The 23,271-nt window shown below is 42.0% G+C and overlaps 2 protein-coding genes and 1 long non-coding RNA gene across 3 annotated transcripts in view; 2 read left to right on the top strand and 1 right to left on the bottom strand.

Annotated features, from left to right (window-relative positions):
- Nucleotides 1-23,271, top strand: part of LOC308401490 — a 303,063-nt gene that overhangs the window by 146,004 nt on the left and 133,788 nt on the right. The window lies entirely within an intron of this gene.
- On the top strand, nt 2,600-4,423 carry LOC308400981 (olfactory receptor 2L5-like; the record flags this gene model as incomplete). The annotated part of the gene is given in 3 exon segments (XM_080889044.1): nt 2,600-3,160; nt 3,162-3,342; nt 4,227-4,423. Coding segments are annotated over 3 exon segments (939 nt in total).
- On the bottom strand, nt 19,454-20,392 carry LOC308400980 (olfactory receptor 7D11-like; the record flags this gene model as incomplete). Its single annotated transcript, XM_080889043.1, has 1 exon — nt 19,454-20,392. The coding sequence occupies one exon, from the start codon at nt 20,390-20,392 to the stop codon at nt 19,454-19,456; it is 939 nt and encodes a 312-aa protein (XP_080745169.1).

Below are 23,271 nucleotides of genomic sequence, written 5' to 3'. Positions count from 1 at the left end.
GGAGACAGGATAATCTTAACAACAGGCAAGCCATTTATTTGACTGATCCCAATACCAAAAACTCAACATGGAATGGAAAAAGAAACTAAACCTTTCAAATTGCCAGAACTAAACTAAGCAAAAACATTGGAGACACAGAGAGTTAGGAAACACTGGGGAGAATACACTGACAATCTGACAGAGGACAAAGTGAGACTGTCACAATAATTACACGGGGGGGTGATTAAGGAAGTGAAGGCAGCTGGGAAACACAGCAGGGACAAATTAGACGTAATGAGACAGGGGAAGCAAAACTGAACATAAAGCACGAGAGACTATCAAGATAGAACAAGAAAAACACAGGAAACTAAAACAAGGAGTAAAACACAGAAACTTAGAGAAGAGAAAACAGTAACTATTTTTTTTTTTTTTTTTTTTTTTGCCTGTCCCATTTGGTTCTTTAGCCATCAGAATTGTTGTCTGAAGACCAACAAGGATACCCAATGGATTTACTTTGCCAAATGGATCATCGTGGCATTGCCGTATTGGTCCATTTGGTCGATCTTTGTTTTTATTATTTATTATATTTTATTTTCAGATGTTACAGACGGGACAGACATGAGTGAGGGATAGGAAAGGGAGAAAAAAAGAGGAAGGAAAGGAAAAACAGAAGGGGAGAGGGACAGTGAGAAAGGGGGGGAGAAAAAAAATAAAAATCTCCTGGATCACCTGTTGAGAGAAAAATAGAAAACAAGCAAAAAAAACAAAGCAACATACTAAACACAACACCATCGCATTAATCTAGCTAAGTGTAAACAGCAGTAAATACTAAATATTCAATGTTGTTGTGCAGCACGCAGGACAGATGTGCTTCGAAGTAGCGGCCAAGAAAGGTGTAATTTGGGTCTACGAGCAGTGAACACCCGTGTGCATACCTGTGTGGATCAGCGCGCTTGCATTCCAAAGGTTTCTCCATGTAATGATCTGCTAGGGAGTGTGGGGGGGCCACAGCCCCGTCCTCCAGGGTGTGAAGCAGGTATGGAGGAGATCAAAACTCCAGACATCCAGAGGCCCCCAGAACACAAGAGACCATGGAAGACCAACAGAGGGGCAGCCGCGCCACTGTTCCAGTAAGAGCTGAGGAGAGTCCCAGATGAGGGTTCACTCAGCAGCCGCGGAGCAGAAGCCAGGGGGAGTTGCAGTGACGCGCCCGTGAGCTCCGCCGGCCCCCAGCTGTGCCTGAGTGACCGAGCCCCAGGCCGAGAGGCCGGGGGCACCCCACCTCCGAAGGGGCCCGAGCGAGCCCCAGGCTCCAGGCCCCGATAAGCGGCCGCCAAGGAGTGAGCCGGTGTGTACCTGGACGCCCACCCCCAGACACAAAGAACCACCAACGCACCGACACCTGAGGGAGTCCGCCACCGGCAGGGGAAGTGGTGGTGGGTGGAGATAGGCCTCCAAACCTTGGAGGGCCTGAGGTGTCCCCAGAAAGAGAAAACAGTAACTAAATACAAAGAGAAGACTGACATGGGAGACAAAAATAACAAAACACAAGAGGATGGGCAACACTGAAAATACAAAACTTTGAGATAACTAAAAACTGAATGGTAGAGTAAACATACTAAGAATACACAAGCACAATACAAACATTCAACAAATCAAGAATCAGCACAGAATATACAAAACCACTAAAAAGCCCCCAAATTCTAAAACATTAGGTAAAATGACCGACTTGTATGACAATGTGGTGGTGGGATTGCTATGATATAAAAAACATATAATTGCAAGTCTTTGCTTTTTGACAGCTATTTTACTGTTGCATTTTAAAGTTTAGTAATTAATTCTGTATATCCTCCTGAATTAGTAATCACTATATATCATCCTCTTAGACTGAGACATGGCTTCCTCTAAGAATTAGGTTGTTACTTGTCATTTTTTTATTATTAGTTTTTGTTTTATTAGTTTTTAGCATTAGCTTTGATTTGTCTGAGAATTACTTTGAACTACCCTAATCAAAATGAAAGATGTTATAAAAACAAATTAAGCTGTAAGCTAGGTTGTAATTTCTGATTTATAATAATTATGGGAGATCAGAGCAATATAGCTGCTGAGGTATGGTCTGAAAATTATTAGTTCATTGTTTCACATGTGGTAAATGGCAGATATAGAACCACCAACTTTACAAATAGTAGACAACCTGCTGTACCTCCTGTGCTATAGAAACTCTTTAAGAGCCAAAGTAAAAAGTACATAAAAGCATCCAGCCATCGTCATCCCACCTTTGAGGGGATGGCAGTATGTTTCTGCAATCTCTAGGGATATGTAAATAGAAGATCGTCGATCCCTACATGAGGTGTCACTGGATGTCATTGGATGCCGAGTGAAAATGTACTGTTCTTGTGAAGCTTAAAATGTGAAAGCACAGGTGTTTTGTTGTTAACCCCAAACTATCTGTGTTTAGCTGGGTTATTATTTTTTGTTCTTAACCACTGTCTATTGCTGCTAAAGATTTGAAATATCTCTAACCACCTTTTGTTTGAGGAGTTTTTTTTGTTTTTCCTTTTTGTCTTATTACGTTATCAACTGAAATTTGGAACTTATTGTAATTTAATATTTGTTAAATATGTCTTTACAGAATGCTTCAGTCAAACTAACTTATTTTATTATAGGTGGCTTTGACACAGTCAAAAGGCCTGTAGCAGTTGGTGTGGTTATGCTGATAACTTATTTACTAGCTGTTACTGGCAGTTTGGTCAATATCCTCTTCATTGTTTCTGACAAGCAGTTACATAAACCAATGTATCTTCTGTTTTGCTATCTTGCTGTTGTTGACATACTGTATACCTCTAGTGCCGCTCCAACAATGATTGGGGTTCTTCTTGCTGGTGTTAATACCATATCATATGTGGAGTGTTTAATTCAAATGTGTGTTTTCCAGCTGGGATCAACAATGGAGATGTTTTCTTTAACAATTATGGCATTTGATCGATTAATAGCTATAATTTATCCTCTTCGGTACCATAGTTATTTAACAAATACACGTATAATGGTACTTACATACATTCTGTGGATTGTTGCCTCTAATTTAGTGGCTGTTTCACCTGCAACAGTTGTCCCTCTCCCTCATTCCACCTTGAGGCTTAGGTACACTTTCTGTGACTATGCTGCTGTATTACGAACCACTTTGTGTTGACCCAGAGAAATATTTCAATGAAGGTGCCAGTACGTTATTTTTTCTGTTATTTTTCACATTCACTTTCATTTGTCTTTCATACTGTGTGATCTTGTTTTTTGTGAAATTATCATCAAATAATGACAGAATGAAATTGGGAAGCACTCTTGTGAGTCACCTGATTTGTGTAGTATGTTTATTGTCATGGTCCTGGGTTGCTGATCCAGCGCTTTAAGTTTATCATTATCATTTTTCTAGTTTATTCTGATTTTGTATTTGTTCTTAGGGTTTGAGTTGTGTGTTTCTATCATCCCTACCTGTGCCTCTCCTCTGTGTTCTGTTCGTGTCCTCAGTTGGTAGTGTAAAACAGTCTGTGAGTTTCCTTTTTTACTTTGTAGGTTTGTGTCTCGTTATGTCCATTAGTTCAGCGGTCTCCAACCTTTTTTGCGCCACGGACCGGTTTATGCCCGACAATATTTTCACGGACCGGCCTTTAATGTGTCGCGGATAAATCCAACAAAATAAAACTAGTACCGGTACCGAAAAAAAGAAGATTTATTCATAACACATGTGAAAAGACCCAGGAAAACCGAGTTAACAATCAAAATGATAACAAAATAACGCTGAAAACCGATAAAAACTCTGAAAACCATACATTTCACACCTGAGCCTCAACTCTCGCGGACATGTACCAGACGACTCACGGACCGGTACCGGTCCGAGGCCCGGGGGTTTGGGACCGCTGGATAAGTTCCGGCTGTGTCCCCGCCTGTCTGCCATTTCCTAATTACCTGGTGTGTGTATTTATACTGCATGTCTGCCTGTGCTCCTCGTGGCATCGTCTGTGTTTCTCTGTGAATTGTTCGTGTACTTAACGTTATTCCGTGTTTCTCTGTGTCTCTCTGCTCCTCGCTCCGTGTCCTCCTTTTGCATTAGTTTTCCCAGTTTAGGGTTTTGTTCAGTTCTGCTCACACTTTGGTTACTGTGCACTGTAAATAAAACCCACTTGCACCTCCGCCAGTGTCTGCTTGTGGATCCTCCTTTCTCACCTCAACACGACTGCTGCCCCAGCCGTGACATTTATACTGTCCTCTGTTTTTCACAGTTATTTTGACCAAGTTTGGTGTGGTATTGACTCTTGAAGAACGGCAGGGTTTATTAATTGGCACCATCCTCGGTCCATCTCTTGTAAATCCTTTTGTGTATTGTCTTAGGACGAAGGAAATTAAAAATAAGATTTTTAAGATACTTAGAAAGGTTAACATAGCTGGTTAGAGGCTTGTGAACTGTGAGTGCACTTATATGTAAAATAGACAGAATCATTGGAAAGTTCATGTACGAATTTTCTAAACTTTGTTCTGGTCGGATTTGCGAACTTCTGAATCCTATTTAGGAGAGGAGCATCCACCTGTGAACTGCTATCATAACTTTATATATGTTATGATCATTTATAAATGATTTATATGACAGTCACATTTTAACCAAATAGCCTCGGGACTATTTACTTACACAACTGAATTGTTGAAACACAAACTGTTCCTATTAATTCTGATATATTTTTAAGTTTTCATTAAAATGCACTGTTTGTTTGTGAGCAGCATTATGTGACAACAGTTAATCTGTTAATAAAATAATTACTTTGTTATTTTGAAACAAAGTAAGAAAATGACATTTGTTATCTTACTAACGTTTTAGTATGTGTGTTTGCTATTTCTTTCTTTTTAGGTGGATGGATGACAGTATTCTTATAATAAGCAGTGAATTGACCAGATAACAAAGAAACAATGATTATAGTGAGCACGTAGGGGCAGGGATTGTAAGATTTTTTAACAAAGAAATAGGTAAAATTGCAAGAGAGCAAGAGAACGTTTTCGTTGAATCAGCTAATTTTCCTCTCAGGTAAAAACGTTTCTAAAACAAGAAGTTCAGGAACACATAAAAAAAGGAAAAATGCCAAAGGAGAAATATAAATTCTCACCTGACTTATTTTTGCCCCTACAAAATACGCAAGAAATGTTCACAAAAAGTGTGACAGCATGTGTAGTTCGAGCAGTAATATCATCAATGGTGTCAAATAACACCCCACCACATCTGCTCTTTGAAACATTGCATCTTTGATTTAGTTGCTGAAAGAATTTGAAACAAGTTTTAAAAGGAGGTGAATGTGCCGAAATACATGATGTCAACTTTTTTTTTTTTTTTTTTTTTACAGAAAAGAACCTTTAAAAAGCAAATATGATGATTTATCTGAGGGGATGGCATTAAAACAACTTTATTAGGACATACATTAATTGAACAAGGCAAGAGCAAAAGAGCAAGTAAGAGATCATTGTAATAAGGAAATAAAAATCAACTGAAAAACAATTTAAAATGGACTTCTAACCAGATACTGAACAGGAAAGAAAAGATAAGTTAAAAATAGTACAGTATTGATCAGAAATAAATGTCTTCGGAACAAATACAGTCAATATTTACACCAAAATAAAAACAAGGTCCATTGTGTGTCCTATCATAAATGTGGGGCCTGATGCATATTCTGCATCATGAAAAAATCCATGACGCTGATAGAATTTATGGTAGTGAGACCAGAGTAATCATCGACATGTATCTTTGAAATCCTCCTCTACAACCAATCTCAACAATTTTATAGTAGATGAGGAATAGAAATTATTTAAGAAGAAAGTAAGGATGAGAGTCTTGTGGAAAACCGGTTCGCAGTTGCTCACTACCTAGGAACTGTTAATCTGCTCACCTGTTGATTCCACTTATTGGTTCCACTTGCATTTGTGCTATAATTAGCTGATTTCAGTTTGTGTGCCAGAGGAGGAAAATAGTGCCACAATCTACAGCATAGATATGAACTTTACTTTTATATTTTAGAGCCAAACCTAAAAGTTATTTTGGTAGTCTCATCCCACAGCAAATTAAAATAATGACCCAGGAAACATATGAATTTGAAAATAATCACCTATATTTTTTTTATTTTTTATTTTTTTTTTCTAAATGACATCAGAAACAGCAGTATGCGACATTACGTGATGGCAGAGCTTCAGTTCATCCTTTGTCATTTTTTTTTTTTTTTAAATAAATAGGACAGGGGGAATGAATGAGAGAAAGAGGGGGAGAGAAAGAAAGAAAACCAAAGGGGAGAAGAGACGGTGAGAAGGGGGGGGAAGAGAGAGAAAAAAAAAAAAGAACTCCTGGGTCACCTGTATGGAGAAAAAAAACAAACAAACAAAAAAAACAAACAGAGGAGACAGCAAACAACAAAGAGCAACATAATAATAGAGAAAACAAAGCACCATCACAATAAACTAGCTAGTCATAGATATCAATATTTACTAAATAATAAACGATATTGTGCAGCACGCAAGATAGACAGCGCACAGTGTGCTTTGAGGTAGCAGCCAAGAAAGCTTTAGTCCGCGTCTGTGAATACCCATGTGTGCATACCTGTGTGGATCAGCATGCTTGCATTCCAAAGGTTTCTCCATGTAATGATCTGCTAGGGAGTGTGGGGGGGCCACAGCCCCGTCCTCCAGGGTGTGAAGTGGGTATGGAGGAGATCAAAACTCCAGACATCCAGAGGCCCCCAGAACACAAGAGACCATGGAAGACCAACAGAGGGGCAGCCGCGCCACTGTTCCAGTAAGAGCTGAGGAGAGTCCCAGATGAGGGCTCGCCCAGCAGCCGCGGAGCAGAAGTCAGGGGGAGTTGCAGTGACGCGCCCGTGAGCTCCGCCGGCCCCCAGCTGTGCCTGAGTGACCGAGCCCCAGGCCGAGAGGCCGGGGGCACCCCACCTCCAAAGGGGCCCGAGCGAGCCCCAGGCCCCGACAAGCGGCCGCCAAGGAGTGAGCCGGTGTGTACCCGGACGCCCACCCCCAGACACAAAGAACCACCAACACACCGACACCTGAGGGAGTCCGCCACCGGCAGGGGAAGTGGTGGTGGGTGGAGATAGGCCTCCAAACCTTGGAGGGCCTGAGGTGTCCCCAGAGAGGTGGCGTCTGATACCCAACCTGACATATAGACACAGACATACAGGCACACACAGACACAAACATCCATTCCCACCCTCATGCTCTCATATGCACTCACTCCACACTCAACCAACGTGGAGACAGACATAAAGAGACGCTGTACACACAATCACACTCCCCAAGCGTACTCTACAAACCGGGTCTAGGTACCCTTGCCCCTGGAGGGGGGAATTGCACCCAGACCCAGGTGGTGTTACCCTTTTCCCTGCGGTGGGGAGAGGCAGACCACCCCGACTCTGCAGCAGCAGGGAGGCCCCACACCCCAGACCGCAGTCGGACGGCCAACTCCTCCTACTAGCCCTCCCGCTCCAGCAGGGCGCAGAGAATGGGGGTGGGAGAAGACTCCAAACCTCCCTCCACCCGCTCATTGTAGTGTTGATGCATATGTGTTCTAAGGTGCAATTAAAACCCAGGAGGGCATGGAGCTACCTGCCAAGGAGCAGCAGGTAAGCGCATAGTCCCTCCTGCTAGCCCTCAATGACTAAGTGTATTTAAAATTGAGAGGTGGGCAACGACGTCAGGGGTGAGGTATACACCCTGATGGTAATTTGGACTCCGTGATTGTGCCCACCCCCAAGATCCTATATGTATGTGTAATGAGAGTGTGAATAATGTGAATGTCTAAGTTGTGGGATAAAATTGAGGCAGAGGCAGCCAGAAGGGGACGGGGGGGGGGGGGGGGGGGGGGGGGGTAGCCTCCTCTGCACCCTGGTGACATACCCCCACTCCAAGGCCCTGCATGTGTGGGTGGTTGTGGAGGAGCGGGAAGAGGGAGGCAGCTGGAGATGGGGAGGGAAGGAAGGGAGGGGCAGGTAACACCTATATTTTTAATATTACTCAAGGGCAGTGTTGGTCAAGTTACTTGAAAAAAGTAATCAGTAACTAATTACTTATTACTTCCCCAAAAAAGTAATCCCACTACTTTACTGATTACTTATTTTCAAAAGTAATTAATTACTTAGTTACTTAGTTACTTTTTAAAAACACCATTTACAACCTGAATAGGTGATAAAGCGATAGCTCTTTCAGCCCAATTCTACTTTTTCTGCATAATCCATCATACAAAATGTAATCAAATGGAAAAGTCCCTTTTTAAAACTTGTTTTATTAGTTTGAGTCTTTTAACTTCATGCATCAAGCAAAAATTTAATTATATGCAACATTCTCTGACTGGAAGAAATTTGTTTAATATTTAAACCTATTTTCTGCACATTCCAGCACATCATTTTTTATTTTTTTTTGTGTTTACACTCACTCTTTCAAATAGATGCAAGTAAAACACAGCAGAAAATAAATAAAATCAAAGACTAGCAGTCCTTTTGCTCTATTTTCACCTGTAAAGCAGGAGTTGGGTAGGCGGAGGTTTACCCTGGTGCAGGTGTGCCGCGGCGGTCAGTGGAAGAATCCGCGAGTTTCTCTGTGAGTTGCGCACTCGGTGCTTGCTTGGAAGTTACGGGGGGGTCTTTTCGCTGTAAAAAGAAGTTTTCTTCCCACGCACAACTGACACTAATGTTTTCGTCTTTTTTTATGGAATCAAACTCAAACTAAGGTCAGTACTTCCATGCTTTAAACGCTGCACGCTCATACGCCATTGTTGATCTGCACACAGCTGTTGTCATGAACGTAGCACTTGCTTACATCACTGTCATGACACATTCTCGCAAAAAAATCACGGTTTTAGTAACGCAGTAACGCAGCGTTCCTACGGGAAAGTAGCGGTAATCTAATTACCGTTTTTGCTATAGTAATCCCTTACTTTACTCGTTACTTGAAAAAAGTAATCGGATTACAGTAACGCGTTACTGCCCATCTCTGCTCAAGGGGATGGTCAGAATAGAAATGAAATAAATAACAATATTAGGTAATACAAATGGTAGTAGTAATCAAACAAATATATCACGTTCAAATAAAAACTAAAATGGCTTCTGTCCATAAATTTAAATAAAACTTCAAATTAAATAAAAAGCATTTTATTTTCCAGTCCAAAATAGCAAGTTTCCAAAGTTTACAGATGGTTCAGTTCTTGACTTCTCAAGTGTAGTGGACATGCTTTGGAATAAGGCTTGCTCTCTGCCAACTTTTAAACTTTCAAAAGGGGACATTCTGGTGTGCCAGAAACACAATGCACAGCCAGCTGGGCATAGGGTAAACATGCATTGTATGTTCATATTCTTATAATAAAAATGAAGTAATGTGTTAGGTAGCACTTTTTATTACAGCTCGTAACAAGGAAGAAACAAGAATGTAATCATATGGTAATTTCAAAGTTATTACCATTCAACTGCCCATGGTAGATTCTGCATAATAAGCAGAAAAAGAGGTGCGAAATTCAAAACTGGCTGTTTCTATTTAAAACATATGGACACCTATTAAAGCTAACTTTAATAAAATGTGTTTATTACCTGGCAATATCTCTGGTAGTTTCTGTGTAATAAGCAGGTAAGAGAGCTATAAAACGAAAAACTGCCTGTTTGTATTTAATAATATATTAATAACCATGTTACGGCCCTAGCTGAGCCTCCTGATACTGCCCTTGTGTGGGCGTGGTGTTTTTCTCCGCCTCCTCCTCTCTTGCTCCACCCCTCTGTCTCTCTCTTGCTCTTCTCTCTCCCCAGGACACAGCTGCTGCTAATCGGACTCATTTACCACCTGGGCCCAGTCAGCAATCACCTCTCTGAGGTCATATAAGCTGGGGATGAGCTGTGAGCAGGGTGGGGTGTTTCTCTGGTGTCTTCTGCTTTGTGGTCTTGGTGTGTAGTTAGCCTGCCTGAAGTGTGGAGTTGTGGAAATAGTATAGCTGCTTTACGTGAGTAATGTGGGCTTGTGGGCCTCGGCAGCAGTAAAGCTAGCTGCTGCTAGTGACAGGGTGAGCTTGTGGGCCCCTGGAAGTGCCTCCTCGTGGTGTGGAGTTTTTGTTTGGTTGTTGTGTTCTTTGTTGTTGCAACCTTTGTTTTTTTCAAGTGTTATTGGTAGAACGGCATTGCCAGCTCTTTATGTTAAGATTATCTATAATAAAGGCTATTTTATTTACTAAAAACACCTGCCTGTTTTCCTTTCATTCTGTTCTGGACTCATTTGTTACTGGTCCCCTCACTCGCATGCCTAGACCCCTTCGGGGGGAACGTAACAAACCATGTAATAACCTTTAAAACAAACTTTAAGAATAGTAATGTCTACCAGGAAACACCTGTGGCAGTTTCTGTGTAATAAGGAGCAATTTAATACAATTTAATGCTTGTGGTGTGAGCAGTCAGGGGAGCAGTGAGCTCCACATGGAACAAAAGGAGCTCTAGGACTTTGATCCAGGAGCCTGGCTTAAATGCCCTTGTTTTTCCCCACATATTTGCCCCGTTGTCATCAGACTGACCTCAGCAGTCCTCAAAGGGAATATTCAGCTCTTCAGCCTGTTTAAAATCATGGATGTGAGATGTTTCCCATGGATTTTTCAGCGTCCACAAGCTGACTGACACAGAAAATCAGAAAAATGTGTAGAATGTGCACTGCACATGTATGGGTGGCACTGCAGAGTTATATTCTCTTGTTAGAGCTCTACTGTTTAACGCTGAGTCAGGTGTATGGTTTTAAGGCACAAAGACTACGACAGATGTGGCTGTATACCTGGTGATGACAAACAGTGGAAATAAGGTCTCTGTTAAGATGGGGTTTCCAATTCCATTGTTAACTTTTTTCATTTGTCTGCTTTTTGTCAGCTTGTTCCATTAGGAGTTGCCACAGCAGATAATCTGCCTCCATCCCATCCTATTCCTAGTATCTAGTCGACAAAGAGCCAGCCAGGGCAGTTCACCCTTCTGCTTAAGTGATACTTACACAGTGACTGAGCTATTTACAAAAGAATATTTACAAAATCCAGGTTTCTCTCGAGAAAACATGCAGAGATTGAAAGTTTGGAGGCCAAGCACAGGACTTGCTGTTGTCAGGGGAACACCTGCTGGAGAAACATTTTTGAAATGTCCAGATTGTGGAGGTAAGCATCAACGACACATGCCCCCCCCCCCCCGAACACCCAGCAGAACTAGTCCAGGACCCGGGGCTTAAGCAAATGGCCGGAACGGCTGAACTGGGGGGGGGGGGAACTGACAGAGGGCAACCCAGCCCGGGAGCGAGGCTGGCACTGGCGGTCAGAAAAAGCTGCAGACGACTCAGACTCCATTGATTTTGGGTCACTCCTGGGGGAAAGAACAGAATCCATCAGCCCGGTGGCAGGTGGGCGGCTGTGGCGAGGGGCCTGGGCCGGGACCACCTGATCCTGTTGCATAACATGTGCAGGCTTAAGTCTGTCAACAGAGACAACTTCCTGCCGACCGCCAAAGTCCAAAATGAAATGTTTGTTGCCTGGTTTAAAAACCCTGTATGGCCCGTCATATGGTGGATGCAGCTGAGTCCTATGGGCATCGTGCCTGACAAAAACGAAACGAGCAGAGTCCAACGAACTCGGAACAAAAGTGTCAGGCAGGCAGTGGTGCACAGGACCAGGAACAGGAAATGAGTCTCTTGGGGGGCGAAAAGGCAACAAAGAGGCATCGAAACATGGGGGAGGACTCTCAGGTAAGAATCCCCCAGGGCAGGCCGAGGACCAACAATTCTGATGGCTAAAGAACCAAATGGGACAGGCCAAAAAAAAAAGAAAAAAAAGAAAAAGAAACAAACTGGGGGCCCCTGTCCGAGGTAATGTCAGCAGGGGGGCCGAAACGTGAAACCCACATTGACAAAAATGCCCTGGCCACCGTCGCCACTGTCGTGGACGCCAGGGGTACCGCCTCCGGCCACCTGGTTGTGCGGCCCGCCACAGTCAAAAGGTGCGTGAAACCCTGTGACTGCGGCAAGGGACCAACCAGGTCCACATGAACGTGATCGAACTGCCTACCCTGGGACACGGAAAGGTTCGAGGGGTGCCTGTGTGTGCCGGTGGATTTTCGAGCATTGGCATGGAATACAAACCGCCGCCCATTCTTTCACCATCTTGTGAAGGCCCGGCCAAACAAACCTGGCGTTGACCAGCTTGACCGAGGCCCGGACGCCGGGATGAGAGAGGGCATGCACCGAGTCAAAAACACGACGACGCCACGAAAGGGGAACCACCGGGCGGGGGCGGCCGGTGGAAATGTCGCAAAGAAGGTGCGGACTGCCGTCCCACACCGGTGTGTCCTCCAGCACGAGGCCCGTTTTTGTTGACTGAAGGGCAAGGACGTCCGGGTCAGCACGTTGCTCGACGGCCATGGCAGCGTAGTCGATGCCAACATACACCGGAGAAACCAACACACATGAGAGACAGTCAGCGACGTGATTGGACTTACCAGCCACATGCTGAATGTCTGTGGTAAACTCAGAAATGGCCGCCAACTGGCGCTGCTGGCGTGCGCTCCATGGGTCAGAGATCTTGGACATCGCAAACGTCAAAGGTTTGTGGTCAACGTACGCAGTAAAGTTGCGACACTCGAGGAAAAAACGAAAATGTCGTGTCGCGAGGTGCAGGGCCAGCAAACTCCCTGTCAAAAACACTGTACTTGCGTTCAGCGTAGGGCTGGGCCATATTATACTGTTCATGGTAATACCGGTATAATGTTAGGCAACGATAGGAAAATGAAATATCGTGATAGAATATGAGTAAAACGCGCATGCGCAGTGCCTTTGTTTTCATACGCACATGGCCGATTGTTGAGTGAAACAGATGAACCAGAATTGGTTTGTAAAAATGGTGCAACTTCAGTGATGTGGAACTGGTTTGGTGTTTGTCCGTCAGATACACGACAAAGCACATTTTTTTGCAGAACATGCAAGCAGCCGTCGTTATTGTCGTATTTGTCGGACTAAGATGCTCTTAAATCTGGGAGTAATCTGGGTCCTAAACTCCGTATACTTCAGGTCAAACGAACACTGCAGCATCACTGAGAGTTAAAAACTGTCTAAATTCTTTCATCTTTAATAAAACGATCAGCATTGCTGCTTAACCAGGTGTAACTATGAAGTTTAACTTCCAGGCATCCATGAAAACAAAATTTATTACATTTAACGGAGTTAGAAGTTAGCAGGAAGCTAGCGGAAGTTAGCTCGCTAGTTTCGCTAGTTACCTAAGCATGATATTGCATGTTCTGACTGAGAGATTTCTGAAAAAATTCAAACGTACAGCTCTGCTATCACTTCCAACATAAATGAAGACAGGAAACTAAACAGCAGTGACGTTTGTAGGGTTACTGAAGTTGGGCTAGCTGGTATATAATGATGTGCTACGTGGTCGCTAGCGACACAGCTACATTAGCATAACATAAACAGTGAAGCTGGAGGATGAACGCTAACACTTTTCCACTTATAAAAGTTAACGTTAAGGTTCCTGATAGTTAGAGACAAATGCAATCACATGGCAGGATGCTGTAAACGGACCAAACTTCAGTCAGGAGAACAACTGAGATAATCCATCCACAATACGAGGTTAGTCATTAATATACTGCAACAACATGGGAATAGAGCAGCTGTGATAGAATACAGCATAAATGAATCAATGGTACAGAAGTGGAGGAAGCAAGAAGAATGAGTTTAATAAAGTTTGATTTATCTGACTGCTTTGTTTCGCTTAATGTGCCTTATAATCCCGTGCACCTTATGGTCCGAAAAATACGTACTGCACACTGCAGTTTAATGTTGCAAAGCACCTCTTTTTAACTTCAGTGGATATTATACATGGTTATGCTCAGGATATGTCAGCCCATTTCTACTGGAAATGCCTTTTGGTTAAACTTTCAGCAAGGAATTTGCATTTGCACTGTTACATTTTTATAAAGCTTTAATGTACATAAAAACCAGCTTCTTGTTTAAGTGAAAATAAATGCAAGGTTGTCTTTTTGCGCTAGTAATGTTGTGGAGTTGTATTTTGTCTCGCATCAATTATATCGTCAGTTATATCGTTATCGCAAATTTTCAAATATATATCGTGATAAATATTTTTGGCCATATCACCCTGCTCTAGTTCAGCGTACGACTGAAAAAGGCGAGCGGATGCCAGAGACCTGAAACCCGCTGTTCCAACACCCCACCCACTGCCACGTCAGACACGTCGGTTGGTCAACGTGTTCCGGCAGCCAGTCAACCGGATCTTTGGCTGTTTTACCTTGTAAGGCAGCATAGAGTGGCTGTAGCAGGTGGGCAGCTCTGGGGAGAAAGCGGTTGTAAAAATTTATCATCCCCAAGAACTCCTGCAACGCTTTAACCGACGTGGGACGCGGAAAAGCCGAAACGGCCTGGACTCTGTCGGGCAACGGAACCACACCTCCAGCGGAAATGCGGTGCCCGAGGAAATCTGGAAATCCAGAACAGGCAACCCAAACTGGCACTTGGAAGGGTTGATGATCAGGCCGTGCGCTGCCAAATGCTGGAAAACCTGATGGGACTCGTGCTGGCTCGCTGAGCAGCTGGCCACCAATATATCGTCCAGATAAACAAAAATGAACAGCAGCCCACGCAAAACGGTGTCCATCAGCCGCTGAAAGGTCTGGGCGGCACCTTTCAGGTCAAACGGCATGCGCAAAAACTCGAACAAGCCAAAGGGGGTAATGACAGCGGTTTTAGGAACGTCTTCGGCGCGCACAGGAACCTGGTGATACCCCCGCACCAAGTCAATTTTAGAAAAAATCGACGTTCCGGCGAGATTGGCAGAAAAATCCTGAATGTGGGGGATGGGGTAATGGTCATTCTCCGTGGCATTATTTAAATGGCGGAAATCTCCGCATGGCCGCCACCGACCGTCCGATTTGGGCACCATGTGAAGCGGAGAGGCCCATGCACTGTTCGAACGCTGTACAATGCCAAGGCGCTCCATGGCTGCAAACTCTTCCCGAGCGACGGACAGTTTCGCGGAGTCGAGGCGGCGCTTGCGCGCGAACACCGGGGGCCCGACCGTGGGAATATAATGCTCAACCCCATGCTTCGTTACCATGCTAGAGAAATTAGGGACAGACAGCGATGGAAACTCTAAAAGCAAACGCTGAAAACCATCCCCGGAGGTCACTACATTAGCCTGAATCAGGGGCTCGGCGGCCCGAGTAAAACAGGGTAGTGAAGAAAATGAGAGAGCATCGATTAAATGTCTGTTAGCAACATCGACAAGCAGTCAATGAGCACACGGGAAATCAGCACCTAAAATAGGTACAGAGCTAGCGGCAACAACAAAGTTCCACTGGAAATCCCGGCCATGAAAACAAACAGTCACCAACCTTTCCCCAAATGTTTTGATGGGAGAGCCATTAGCTGTAATGAGCTGCGGCCCACAGTTCGCTGCTAGTCCGTCGGCAGCGGTAGGGGGAAGGAGGCTCTTCTGGGAGCCGGAGTCCACGAGAAAACGTCTCCCGGAGTGCAAGTCCTCTATGAAGAGCAGCCTTTCTCTATTGCCAGCAGTCGCGGCTGCTACGGTGCTCTGGCGGGTCCGTTTCCCTGGGCCGTGAAAGCGCAAGGCGGCAGGCAGCGATGCGCTCTGTTGCCAAAACGCTGATGGTAGAAACAGATGCTCTTTCCACGGTGCCGGCGTGTAGCAATCCCTGCCGTCAGCAAGGGGGCAGATGCTCCGGGGGAGGCAGGTGGAGGCGTGGAAGGTGCCGCTGGCGAGTCCGTAGCCAGGGCGTGAACATCGAAAGTGCGGCTAGCCAGGAGAATGCGATCCGCTTCTTCAGCCAGGGAGCGATAATCCTTCGCAGGCAGAAGCGGAGGACAGCTCTCACGGCGGCCGGTAGTTGGCGGAGGAAGAGGTGGGCGAAGAGGAAACCACCGTTATCTGGCCCGAGCAACGATAACATGTTCTCCATGAGCTCGAGCACGGTACCGCCACCCAAGCCTGACAGGTTGAGGAGCTTTTCGGCTCGTTCAGCGTCGGAGAGGGCATAGCGCCGAAGAAGCAGCTCTTTGAGGGCGGCGTATTTCCCTTGGGCCGATGAGTCCCGGAGGAGCGCCATCGCGCGACGGGTGGCCAGCGGGTCGAGCGAGGCCACCACACTGTGATACTTCGTGTCGTCAGCCAAGATGCCGCGAAGGGCGAACTGAGCCCCCACGTGTACAAACCATGACGGGGGGTCATGGAGCCAAAAGTCCGGCAGTTTCAGCGCCACAGCGAATGTAGCTGCAACAGGAGGCGGAGGTCCGGCAGCCGCTGATGCAACCATAGCAGAGTCTGCATTATCACCAATGTGAAGGTAAGCATCAACGACACAGAGCTCTCAGTTCTCACTCCTTCTTTATTCGTCTCCAACATTAACTGCGCATATCGCGCCACAAAACACAGGAACACACTTCCTATACACTGGGTGTGAGTGGAGCCCTCTAGTGGTCCACCACAAGACAACAAGGACTGACACATTGAAACCAGCCCAAAATGGTTTAATCATTAGAAGAGGGACCTGCAGTGACTCTCAGATCTCTTGCAGTAGAATGTGAGACCCATTCTTGGTGGGTGTCCTTTGTCATCTGTTCACAATTTTTATGGACACAATTTATAGGCACAATCAAAAAGCAGAGAGAGTCTGTGTCTTGATGGCTTCAGGATCTGCTTCAAGACAAGATAATAATTTAAGATCAACACGCAAAGTCCATATTTGTATAGATTTGTGGCTCTTGCTCTTTTTTTTCTCTGTTGAACTTAAGGGAACTCCATACCAAGATGTAGTGGTGTAGTTATAAATGTCATGCTTTCCTTTTTGTTTCATGTAAAGCGTCTAGATAAAGGTTAATGAAAGTATGTGAGCGGTGAGATTGACTTAAATGAAAATCGGCAGTGCGCCTTTTAATCCTGTGTGCCTTATGTATGAATTCTGGTTGTGCTTACTGACCGTGAACTGATTTTATGTGCTACACGGCGCTCAGCAATCTGTCAAAAAACGTTTTAGTTCGACTTTGGTAAGCTATGAAGCCGCACCGCTTAATGGATTGTCGGAGCATTACGGCTACCGTAGTCTGGAGCCTCGCGGAGTGATACGTACTGTGCTTCAACGTAATATTACCGTATTGTGTGTGTATAAGGACCATAAATGGCACCTGTTAAGAGACGTGGTTACAAAGAGGATTTCAATCTCAAAGCTGTCAGTCAAGCAGTAGAAATTGGGAATAGAGCAGCTGTGAAATCTGTCTGTCTTTGTTATTATGCTCAGCATCTGTTAGTTTACATTTTGACTGCACAATTGTGAGCTTTTTGTTATTCACAAACACAACATTGTTTTCTTTTATTTATGGAGCATTATTATTTAATAAATGCTGAAAATTTATTTTTGAGTAATTTCTTCATGTATATATACACTGTATGTTAATAAAAGTGCCTGTGTGACATCTGGGCCACAGCTTTGAGTAAGAACTCTCTTTTTGTTCTTACCATATGGCTTTTTAAAAGAAAATCGAGATATATATATCGTATATCGCCATCCAGCTAAAAAATATCGAGATATGAATTTTGGGTCATATGACCCAGCCCTATGTAGAATGTATGTTGTTTAAGGCAGCTAAGATATTGAAAAATATCTACACTGACACTCAAAATGATGTAGTTACCTGAAGTGGTTTCACTTCATAGGTGGGCCTTGTCAGGGTTCATTTGTGGAATTTCTTGCCTTCTCAGTGGTGTTAGGAACATCAGTTGTGTTGTGTAGAAGTCAGGTTGGTACACAGTACTCTTGCCATAAAATTAATTCTACGTAAAGAGAAACGACAGTCCATCAGTACTTTAAGAACAGAAGGTCGGTCAGTCAGACTAAAACGATGATCGTTTCCTGAAGTGCAGTTGAAAAAACTAAAAATGAAACTGAGAGTTCCTTTTTACTAGACATGCACACATGCATGCTTGATTATTAACTTATGATTATTAGTGCACACAAGAGCAAGTCAAAGTCCTAGGTATGTAGGACAGACAATGTCCTCTAGTGTGATGTTTTTGGGCATCAGTCCAGAGGATACAGTTTTCATACAACCGGACCGAATATCTTTAAGAAGGTTTTAAAACCAGTATATGAAATTAGTTTGAGTGATTTTAGTCCTATTTTGTCATTTGGAGTTTGCCATCATATATTTTAAGTTCAATTTGCAATTTTACCCACTATAGATGTACTCTTATGCAGCCCTTCAAAAAAAAAAAAAGAAAAAGAAAGGAAAAACTAAATGCATATGGCTGGAAGTAAAATGAAAAAAATCAAAAACCAAAGATTTCTTAACGTTTTTCTATTATCATCTTTTTTAATCAATGTCCTACAGTATGACATGCATAAAATAAACAAAAAATATGCTTCAAATAGTAAAATATCTTTGAAAAAGAAATATCAGATCAGGGGAGATGCATTTATCACTCTTCTTGTGTTAGTAATAATTATAATGATAATGTCATGGAAAGTATTTGCCTTGCAAAACATTTCTTCTCACAGCATAGGATACATTCAGATTGCAGCTTAATGAGAATGTTTCAAAGTGTTAACTGACAAATATAGTGAGCACTAATATTTCATATAATATATCCATTTGTGAGTTAGCAGCACACTTCAGTATGTGGGTTGTAGCCCAAAAAACTTCTCATATATAAGATGAAAATATTTTTAGTTTATAGAAAAAAATCTAATTTTTAAATTTAGACATCTTTCTTTTCACGGTCCGTTCCTTTCCCATCTGAAGTTTGCTATTTTAGTAGTTGAACAACAAAAAGATCCTCTTACTGTCTTGATGTGACCCTTGACTTCTTAGCAGTTACTTAATTTTTTAATGACAAGCTTAACTGTTTTCACAAAGGAAATAAATATTCTTAGGGTTATAAAAGTCTGCTCAGACAACATTAAAGCATTAATTTTGGTATTTTGTTTCAAAATAATAGAATTACTTAATTGTTATTGTCACACAGTGTTGCTCACAAAAAACAATAAATAATGACTAAAAAACTGTCAAAGAATCAGTTAGAGAAAGTGTTAGTTCGGTACTTGAATTGTAACCTTGTGGTCGCTGGATTTTAATCAAAACTCAGAAAAGTCCAAGAGTGAATTGGAACATTTTGTGTTTCAGAATTTAACTGTGTAAGAAAATTATCTTCAACAATTTTGCATTAAATGTGACTTCTCACCTAAATAGGGTTCAAAAGTTCACAAATCACCAAACAAGATTTAGAAAGTCCATATATGAACATTTTAATAGTTCAGTTTTATTTATATAGCGCCAAATTACAACAACAGTTGCCTCAAGGCACTTCATACTGTAAGGTATTTGTGCCCAGTAAGTAAGTGTATTCACAGTTCACAAGACTCTAACCAGCTGTGTTAACCTTCCTGAATATCTTAAAGATCTTACTTTTAATTTCCTTTGTCCTGAGACAATAAACAAAAGGATTTACAAGAGATGGAGCGAGGATGGTGCCAATCAATAAACCCTGGCGTTCTTCGAGAGTTAATACCACACCAAACCTGGTCAAGATAACAATGATAAACTGGGGACAGTATAAACATATTACACAAATCAGGTGACTCACAAGAGTGCTTCCCATTTTCTTTTTGTCATTATTTGATAATATTTTCACAAAAAATAAGATCCCACAATATGAAAGACAAATGAAAGTGAATGTGAAAAATGACAGAAAAAATGATATAATGGCAACTTGGTTGAAATATTTCTCTGGGTCAACACAAGTGGTTCGCATAACTGCAGCATAGTCACAGAAAGTGTACCTAAGCCTTGAATAGCAGTGAGGGAGTGGTGTAGCTGTTACAAGTGTAAAAAGCACAAAACTACAGGCAACAATCCACAGAATGTATGTAAATACTAGTGTACGTGTAATTGTTAAATAACTATGATACTGAAGAGGATAGATTATAGCAATTAATCGATCAAATGCCATAATTGTTAAAGAAAACCTCTCCATTGTTACTCCCACCTGGTAAACATACATTTGAATTAAACACTCCACATATGATATGGTATTAACACCAGCAAGTAGAACCCCGATCATTGTTGGAGTGGCAGTAGAGGTATAGAAGATGTCAACAACAGCAAGATTGCAAATCAGAAGATACATTGGTTTATGTAACTGCTTGTCAGAAACAATGAAGATGATATTGACCAAACTTGCCAAAACAGCTAGTAAATAGGTTATCAGCATAACCACACCAACTGCTACAGGCATTTTGACTGTGTCAAAACCACCTATAATAAAATGTGTTAGTTTGATTGAAGCATTCTGTATAGACATATTTAACAAATATTATGTTACAAAAATTATCAGATGCAGTTGAAGAAGTAAAGATATGCTGTTAACAGTGATAAACAGTTGTAAAAAAAGAAAAAGAATTTTAACCCTATTAAATCCAAACAGGTTTGGGTTAACCCAAACCTGTTTGAAAGCACACAACAGTGCTTTCATATTTTAAGTCTCACAACAACAGGAAGTCTTAACTTGGCAGCTCCCTCATCAAATCACGCTGGATATCAATTGTCTGTGTTTACATATCACCAAAGACTGCAGATTACATCATGTATGATGTCACCCCCACCCTCCAAAACCAATGGTAGATGAGGATAGTTTTAGGATAATTTTAAATTACACTAATTCTATTTACATAACTCAGCACAAAATGCTACAGGGCAATGTTCCCTCTAATTTTTAATGTTTTTAAGCCAGCACACAAACTCCCTGAGCGGCCCCTTGGACCACTGTGAGCAACAGCAGACATGTGCACTGTGGTCCAGCCAGCATCGAATCCATCCAAGCTACATGGTTTATTAAAATAATAAAAATTACAGCATTTACATTTATGTTAGACTACTTTTAATTAACTGATTTAGCCCACTTACAATGAAAAGTTAGAAAAAAAATCTTGTTCGTGACCTTTGTAGTTGTTGTAACACTATTGGAAGTGTCACGGCGAGTGAGATGAGCCGTGTGGAAAATAAAGGAGGATCCAAACGCAGGCACTTGTATGGGTGTGAGGGTGGTTTATTAAACACAAAAAGGAAATGGACAAACGGCGAACGGAGCAATGACTAAACTAAACTGGGAACAAACTAACTATAGAACACGAACCTGGACATGAATGAGAGCGGGCGGAAACAGATGATGGTTGACTGCAGGGAAACACACAGATGAAGCACACTGCAAAAACTCAAAATCTTACCAAGTATATTTGTCTTATTTCAAGTCAAAATATCTAATCACACTTAAAATAAGCCATAATCAGCTAAAGAGTAACGTTTCAGTGAGATATAGGAACTTGTTTTTAGACAGTGCATCTTGGATATCTTGTTAAGTGAAAAACTCTTGAAAACATATTGTTTTGAGTCATATCTCACACGAAACAAGCTTTTTTTGGCATTTCATAAACGTTTTAAGCTGCTGTGTTATTTGTAAAAGATGTATCATCTTGTTTCAAGAAATAGACCTAACTTGAATCAGGACATCAAATCTACTTTATTGAGAACTGCAGGTTAATATCATGCCCAACATTGCATTATTATGAGTCTTAGTATCTTAAGCACAGTGTATTTATTTTTCTTACATACCAGTCAAACCATATCAATGTGACATTGAAAAAGAGGCAAAACACTGAAATTGTTTCCCTCTCAGTTGTGTTGCACTGAACAGATTGCACCAAAAGTAAAATAAAAAGTAAATAGAACAATTTTTTTGCCAGTCTTTAAAAACCTTATTTCAGCCCACATATTCACAAAAGACTCAAGAATAATGTTTGATGATGTCAGTTAGATCATACTTCACTGGAATGTACTTGCTGTTATTAAAGTTTACATAGTGGTACGCTGTATAATCAACAAGATTTCCAGCATCCACAAAAATATTTGCCTGAGCTAGACAGGGAACTTCTACCTCATAAGCTAAATATTGATCATTCCACCCAACTGTAGAGAGAGGCTGGCATTCAAAACAATACACAGATGCATTTACAATATAGATGTTTTTAACAAGTGCAAACTCTGGAGCATCATTTATGACATCAGAAATAACCAAAGATTTTTCACATGAATGTATATTTCCATGTAGCATAATCCACTGTACAGAAACTACATGTTCAACTTGCTCAATGAAGTCTTTAATCTTGCCTTCTACATAATGAACATTTTTCACCTCTTTGGCTGGACCCATGTCGACTTCACTTGAAAAAATGGGATGTTTCTCATGCACGTTCTGACTACATTCATAAAGTTGGTTGTGCTTCACAAGAGATTTACAAATATTCTTAAAACTACTTTTCAGAGCCCACTGCTTGAAGAAACAATGTTTTGACTCAAAACGCATACACATATGCCTCACTGTAGGACCAAGAGCCTTAATCTGAGAAGGAAGATGCAATAAATAATGCTGTTTAGGTATAATATTTTCATCTGGAAACAGTTGTTTGAAATGTTTTAAATGCTGCTCTATTAAAAGCTTCAATCTGGAGAGAGTTGAGACAGCAATAATAGGTGAAAACAGAATTTTTATGATCTCTAACATGTTACGTAGCATTTGTGTGTAATGATTTTCTCCAATTTTGTCCATAAGAAATGGAAGGATCTTCAACAAAACCAGCATCTGCCCAGCTGGCTGTTTCAATTTATTGTCATTTGATGAAAGCGTACTGACAGATATGGGGCAAGGCTTATCCCTCACATCAACAGGAGAATAAGGGAAACACAAAATTGCACTATTGAATGAATCTAAGTTCATTTGCCCTGAAAGCACAAGATTCTTTAAAACACATTTGATTTCATATGGGGCAATGCCTTCAAGAATAACATGCATGATGTCTTGTGGGGTTTGATTGATTATATCAACGTGAGGAGATTCTGTTAACTTGCTTCTCCTGTTGATACCATACGTTATTTTTAGTTTGTCTTTCAGAAAGTCCGTACTTGCCTTCTCAATGTCATTACATTGCCTGTTATGACTGGCCATGGTCCTTTTAACAAACAAATCTTCATTAAATTTTTCCTGCATGTCTTCAAAGTGGCATTCGCAGTGCCTGCATTTACTGTAGGCAAAACCCACTCCTTCCTTAAATCCAGCCACTTCATGCTGAGCTAGAGTGTCTCCACACACAGATATGAGTGCCCCATGAATTGTCCTCTCACCCCTTG

The sequence above is a fragment of the Rhamphochromis sp. 'chilingali' genome (assembly GCF_963969265.1).
Source record: "Rhamphochromis sp. 'chilingali' genome assembly, chromosome: 8".
Lineage (NCBI taxonomy): Eukaryota > Metazoa > Chordata > Actinopteri > Cichliformes > Cichlidae > Rhamphochromis > Rhamphochromis sp. 'chilingali'.
The sequence above is the reverse complement of the archived record's forward strand: the minus strand, read 5'-3'. Positions and strand labels throughout refer to the sequence as shown.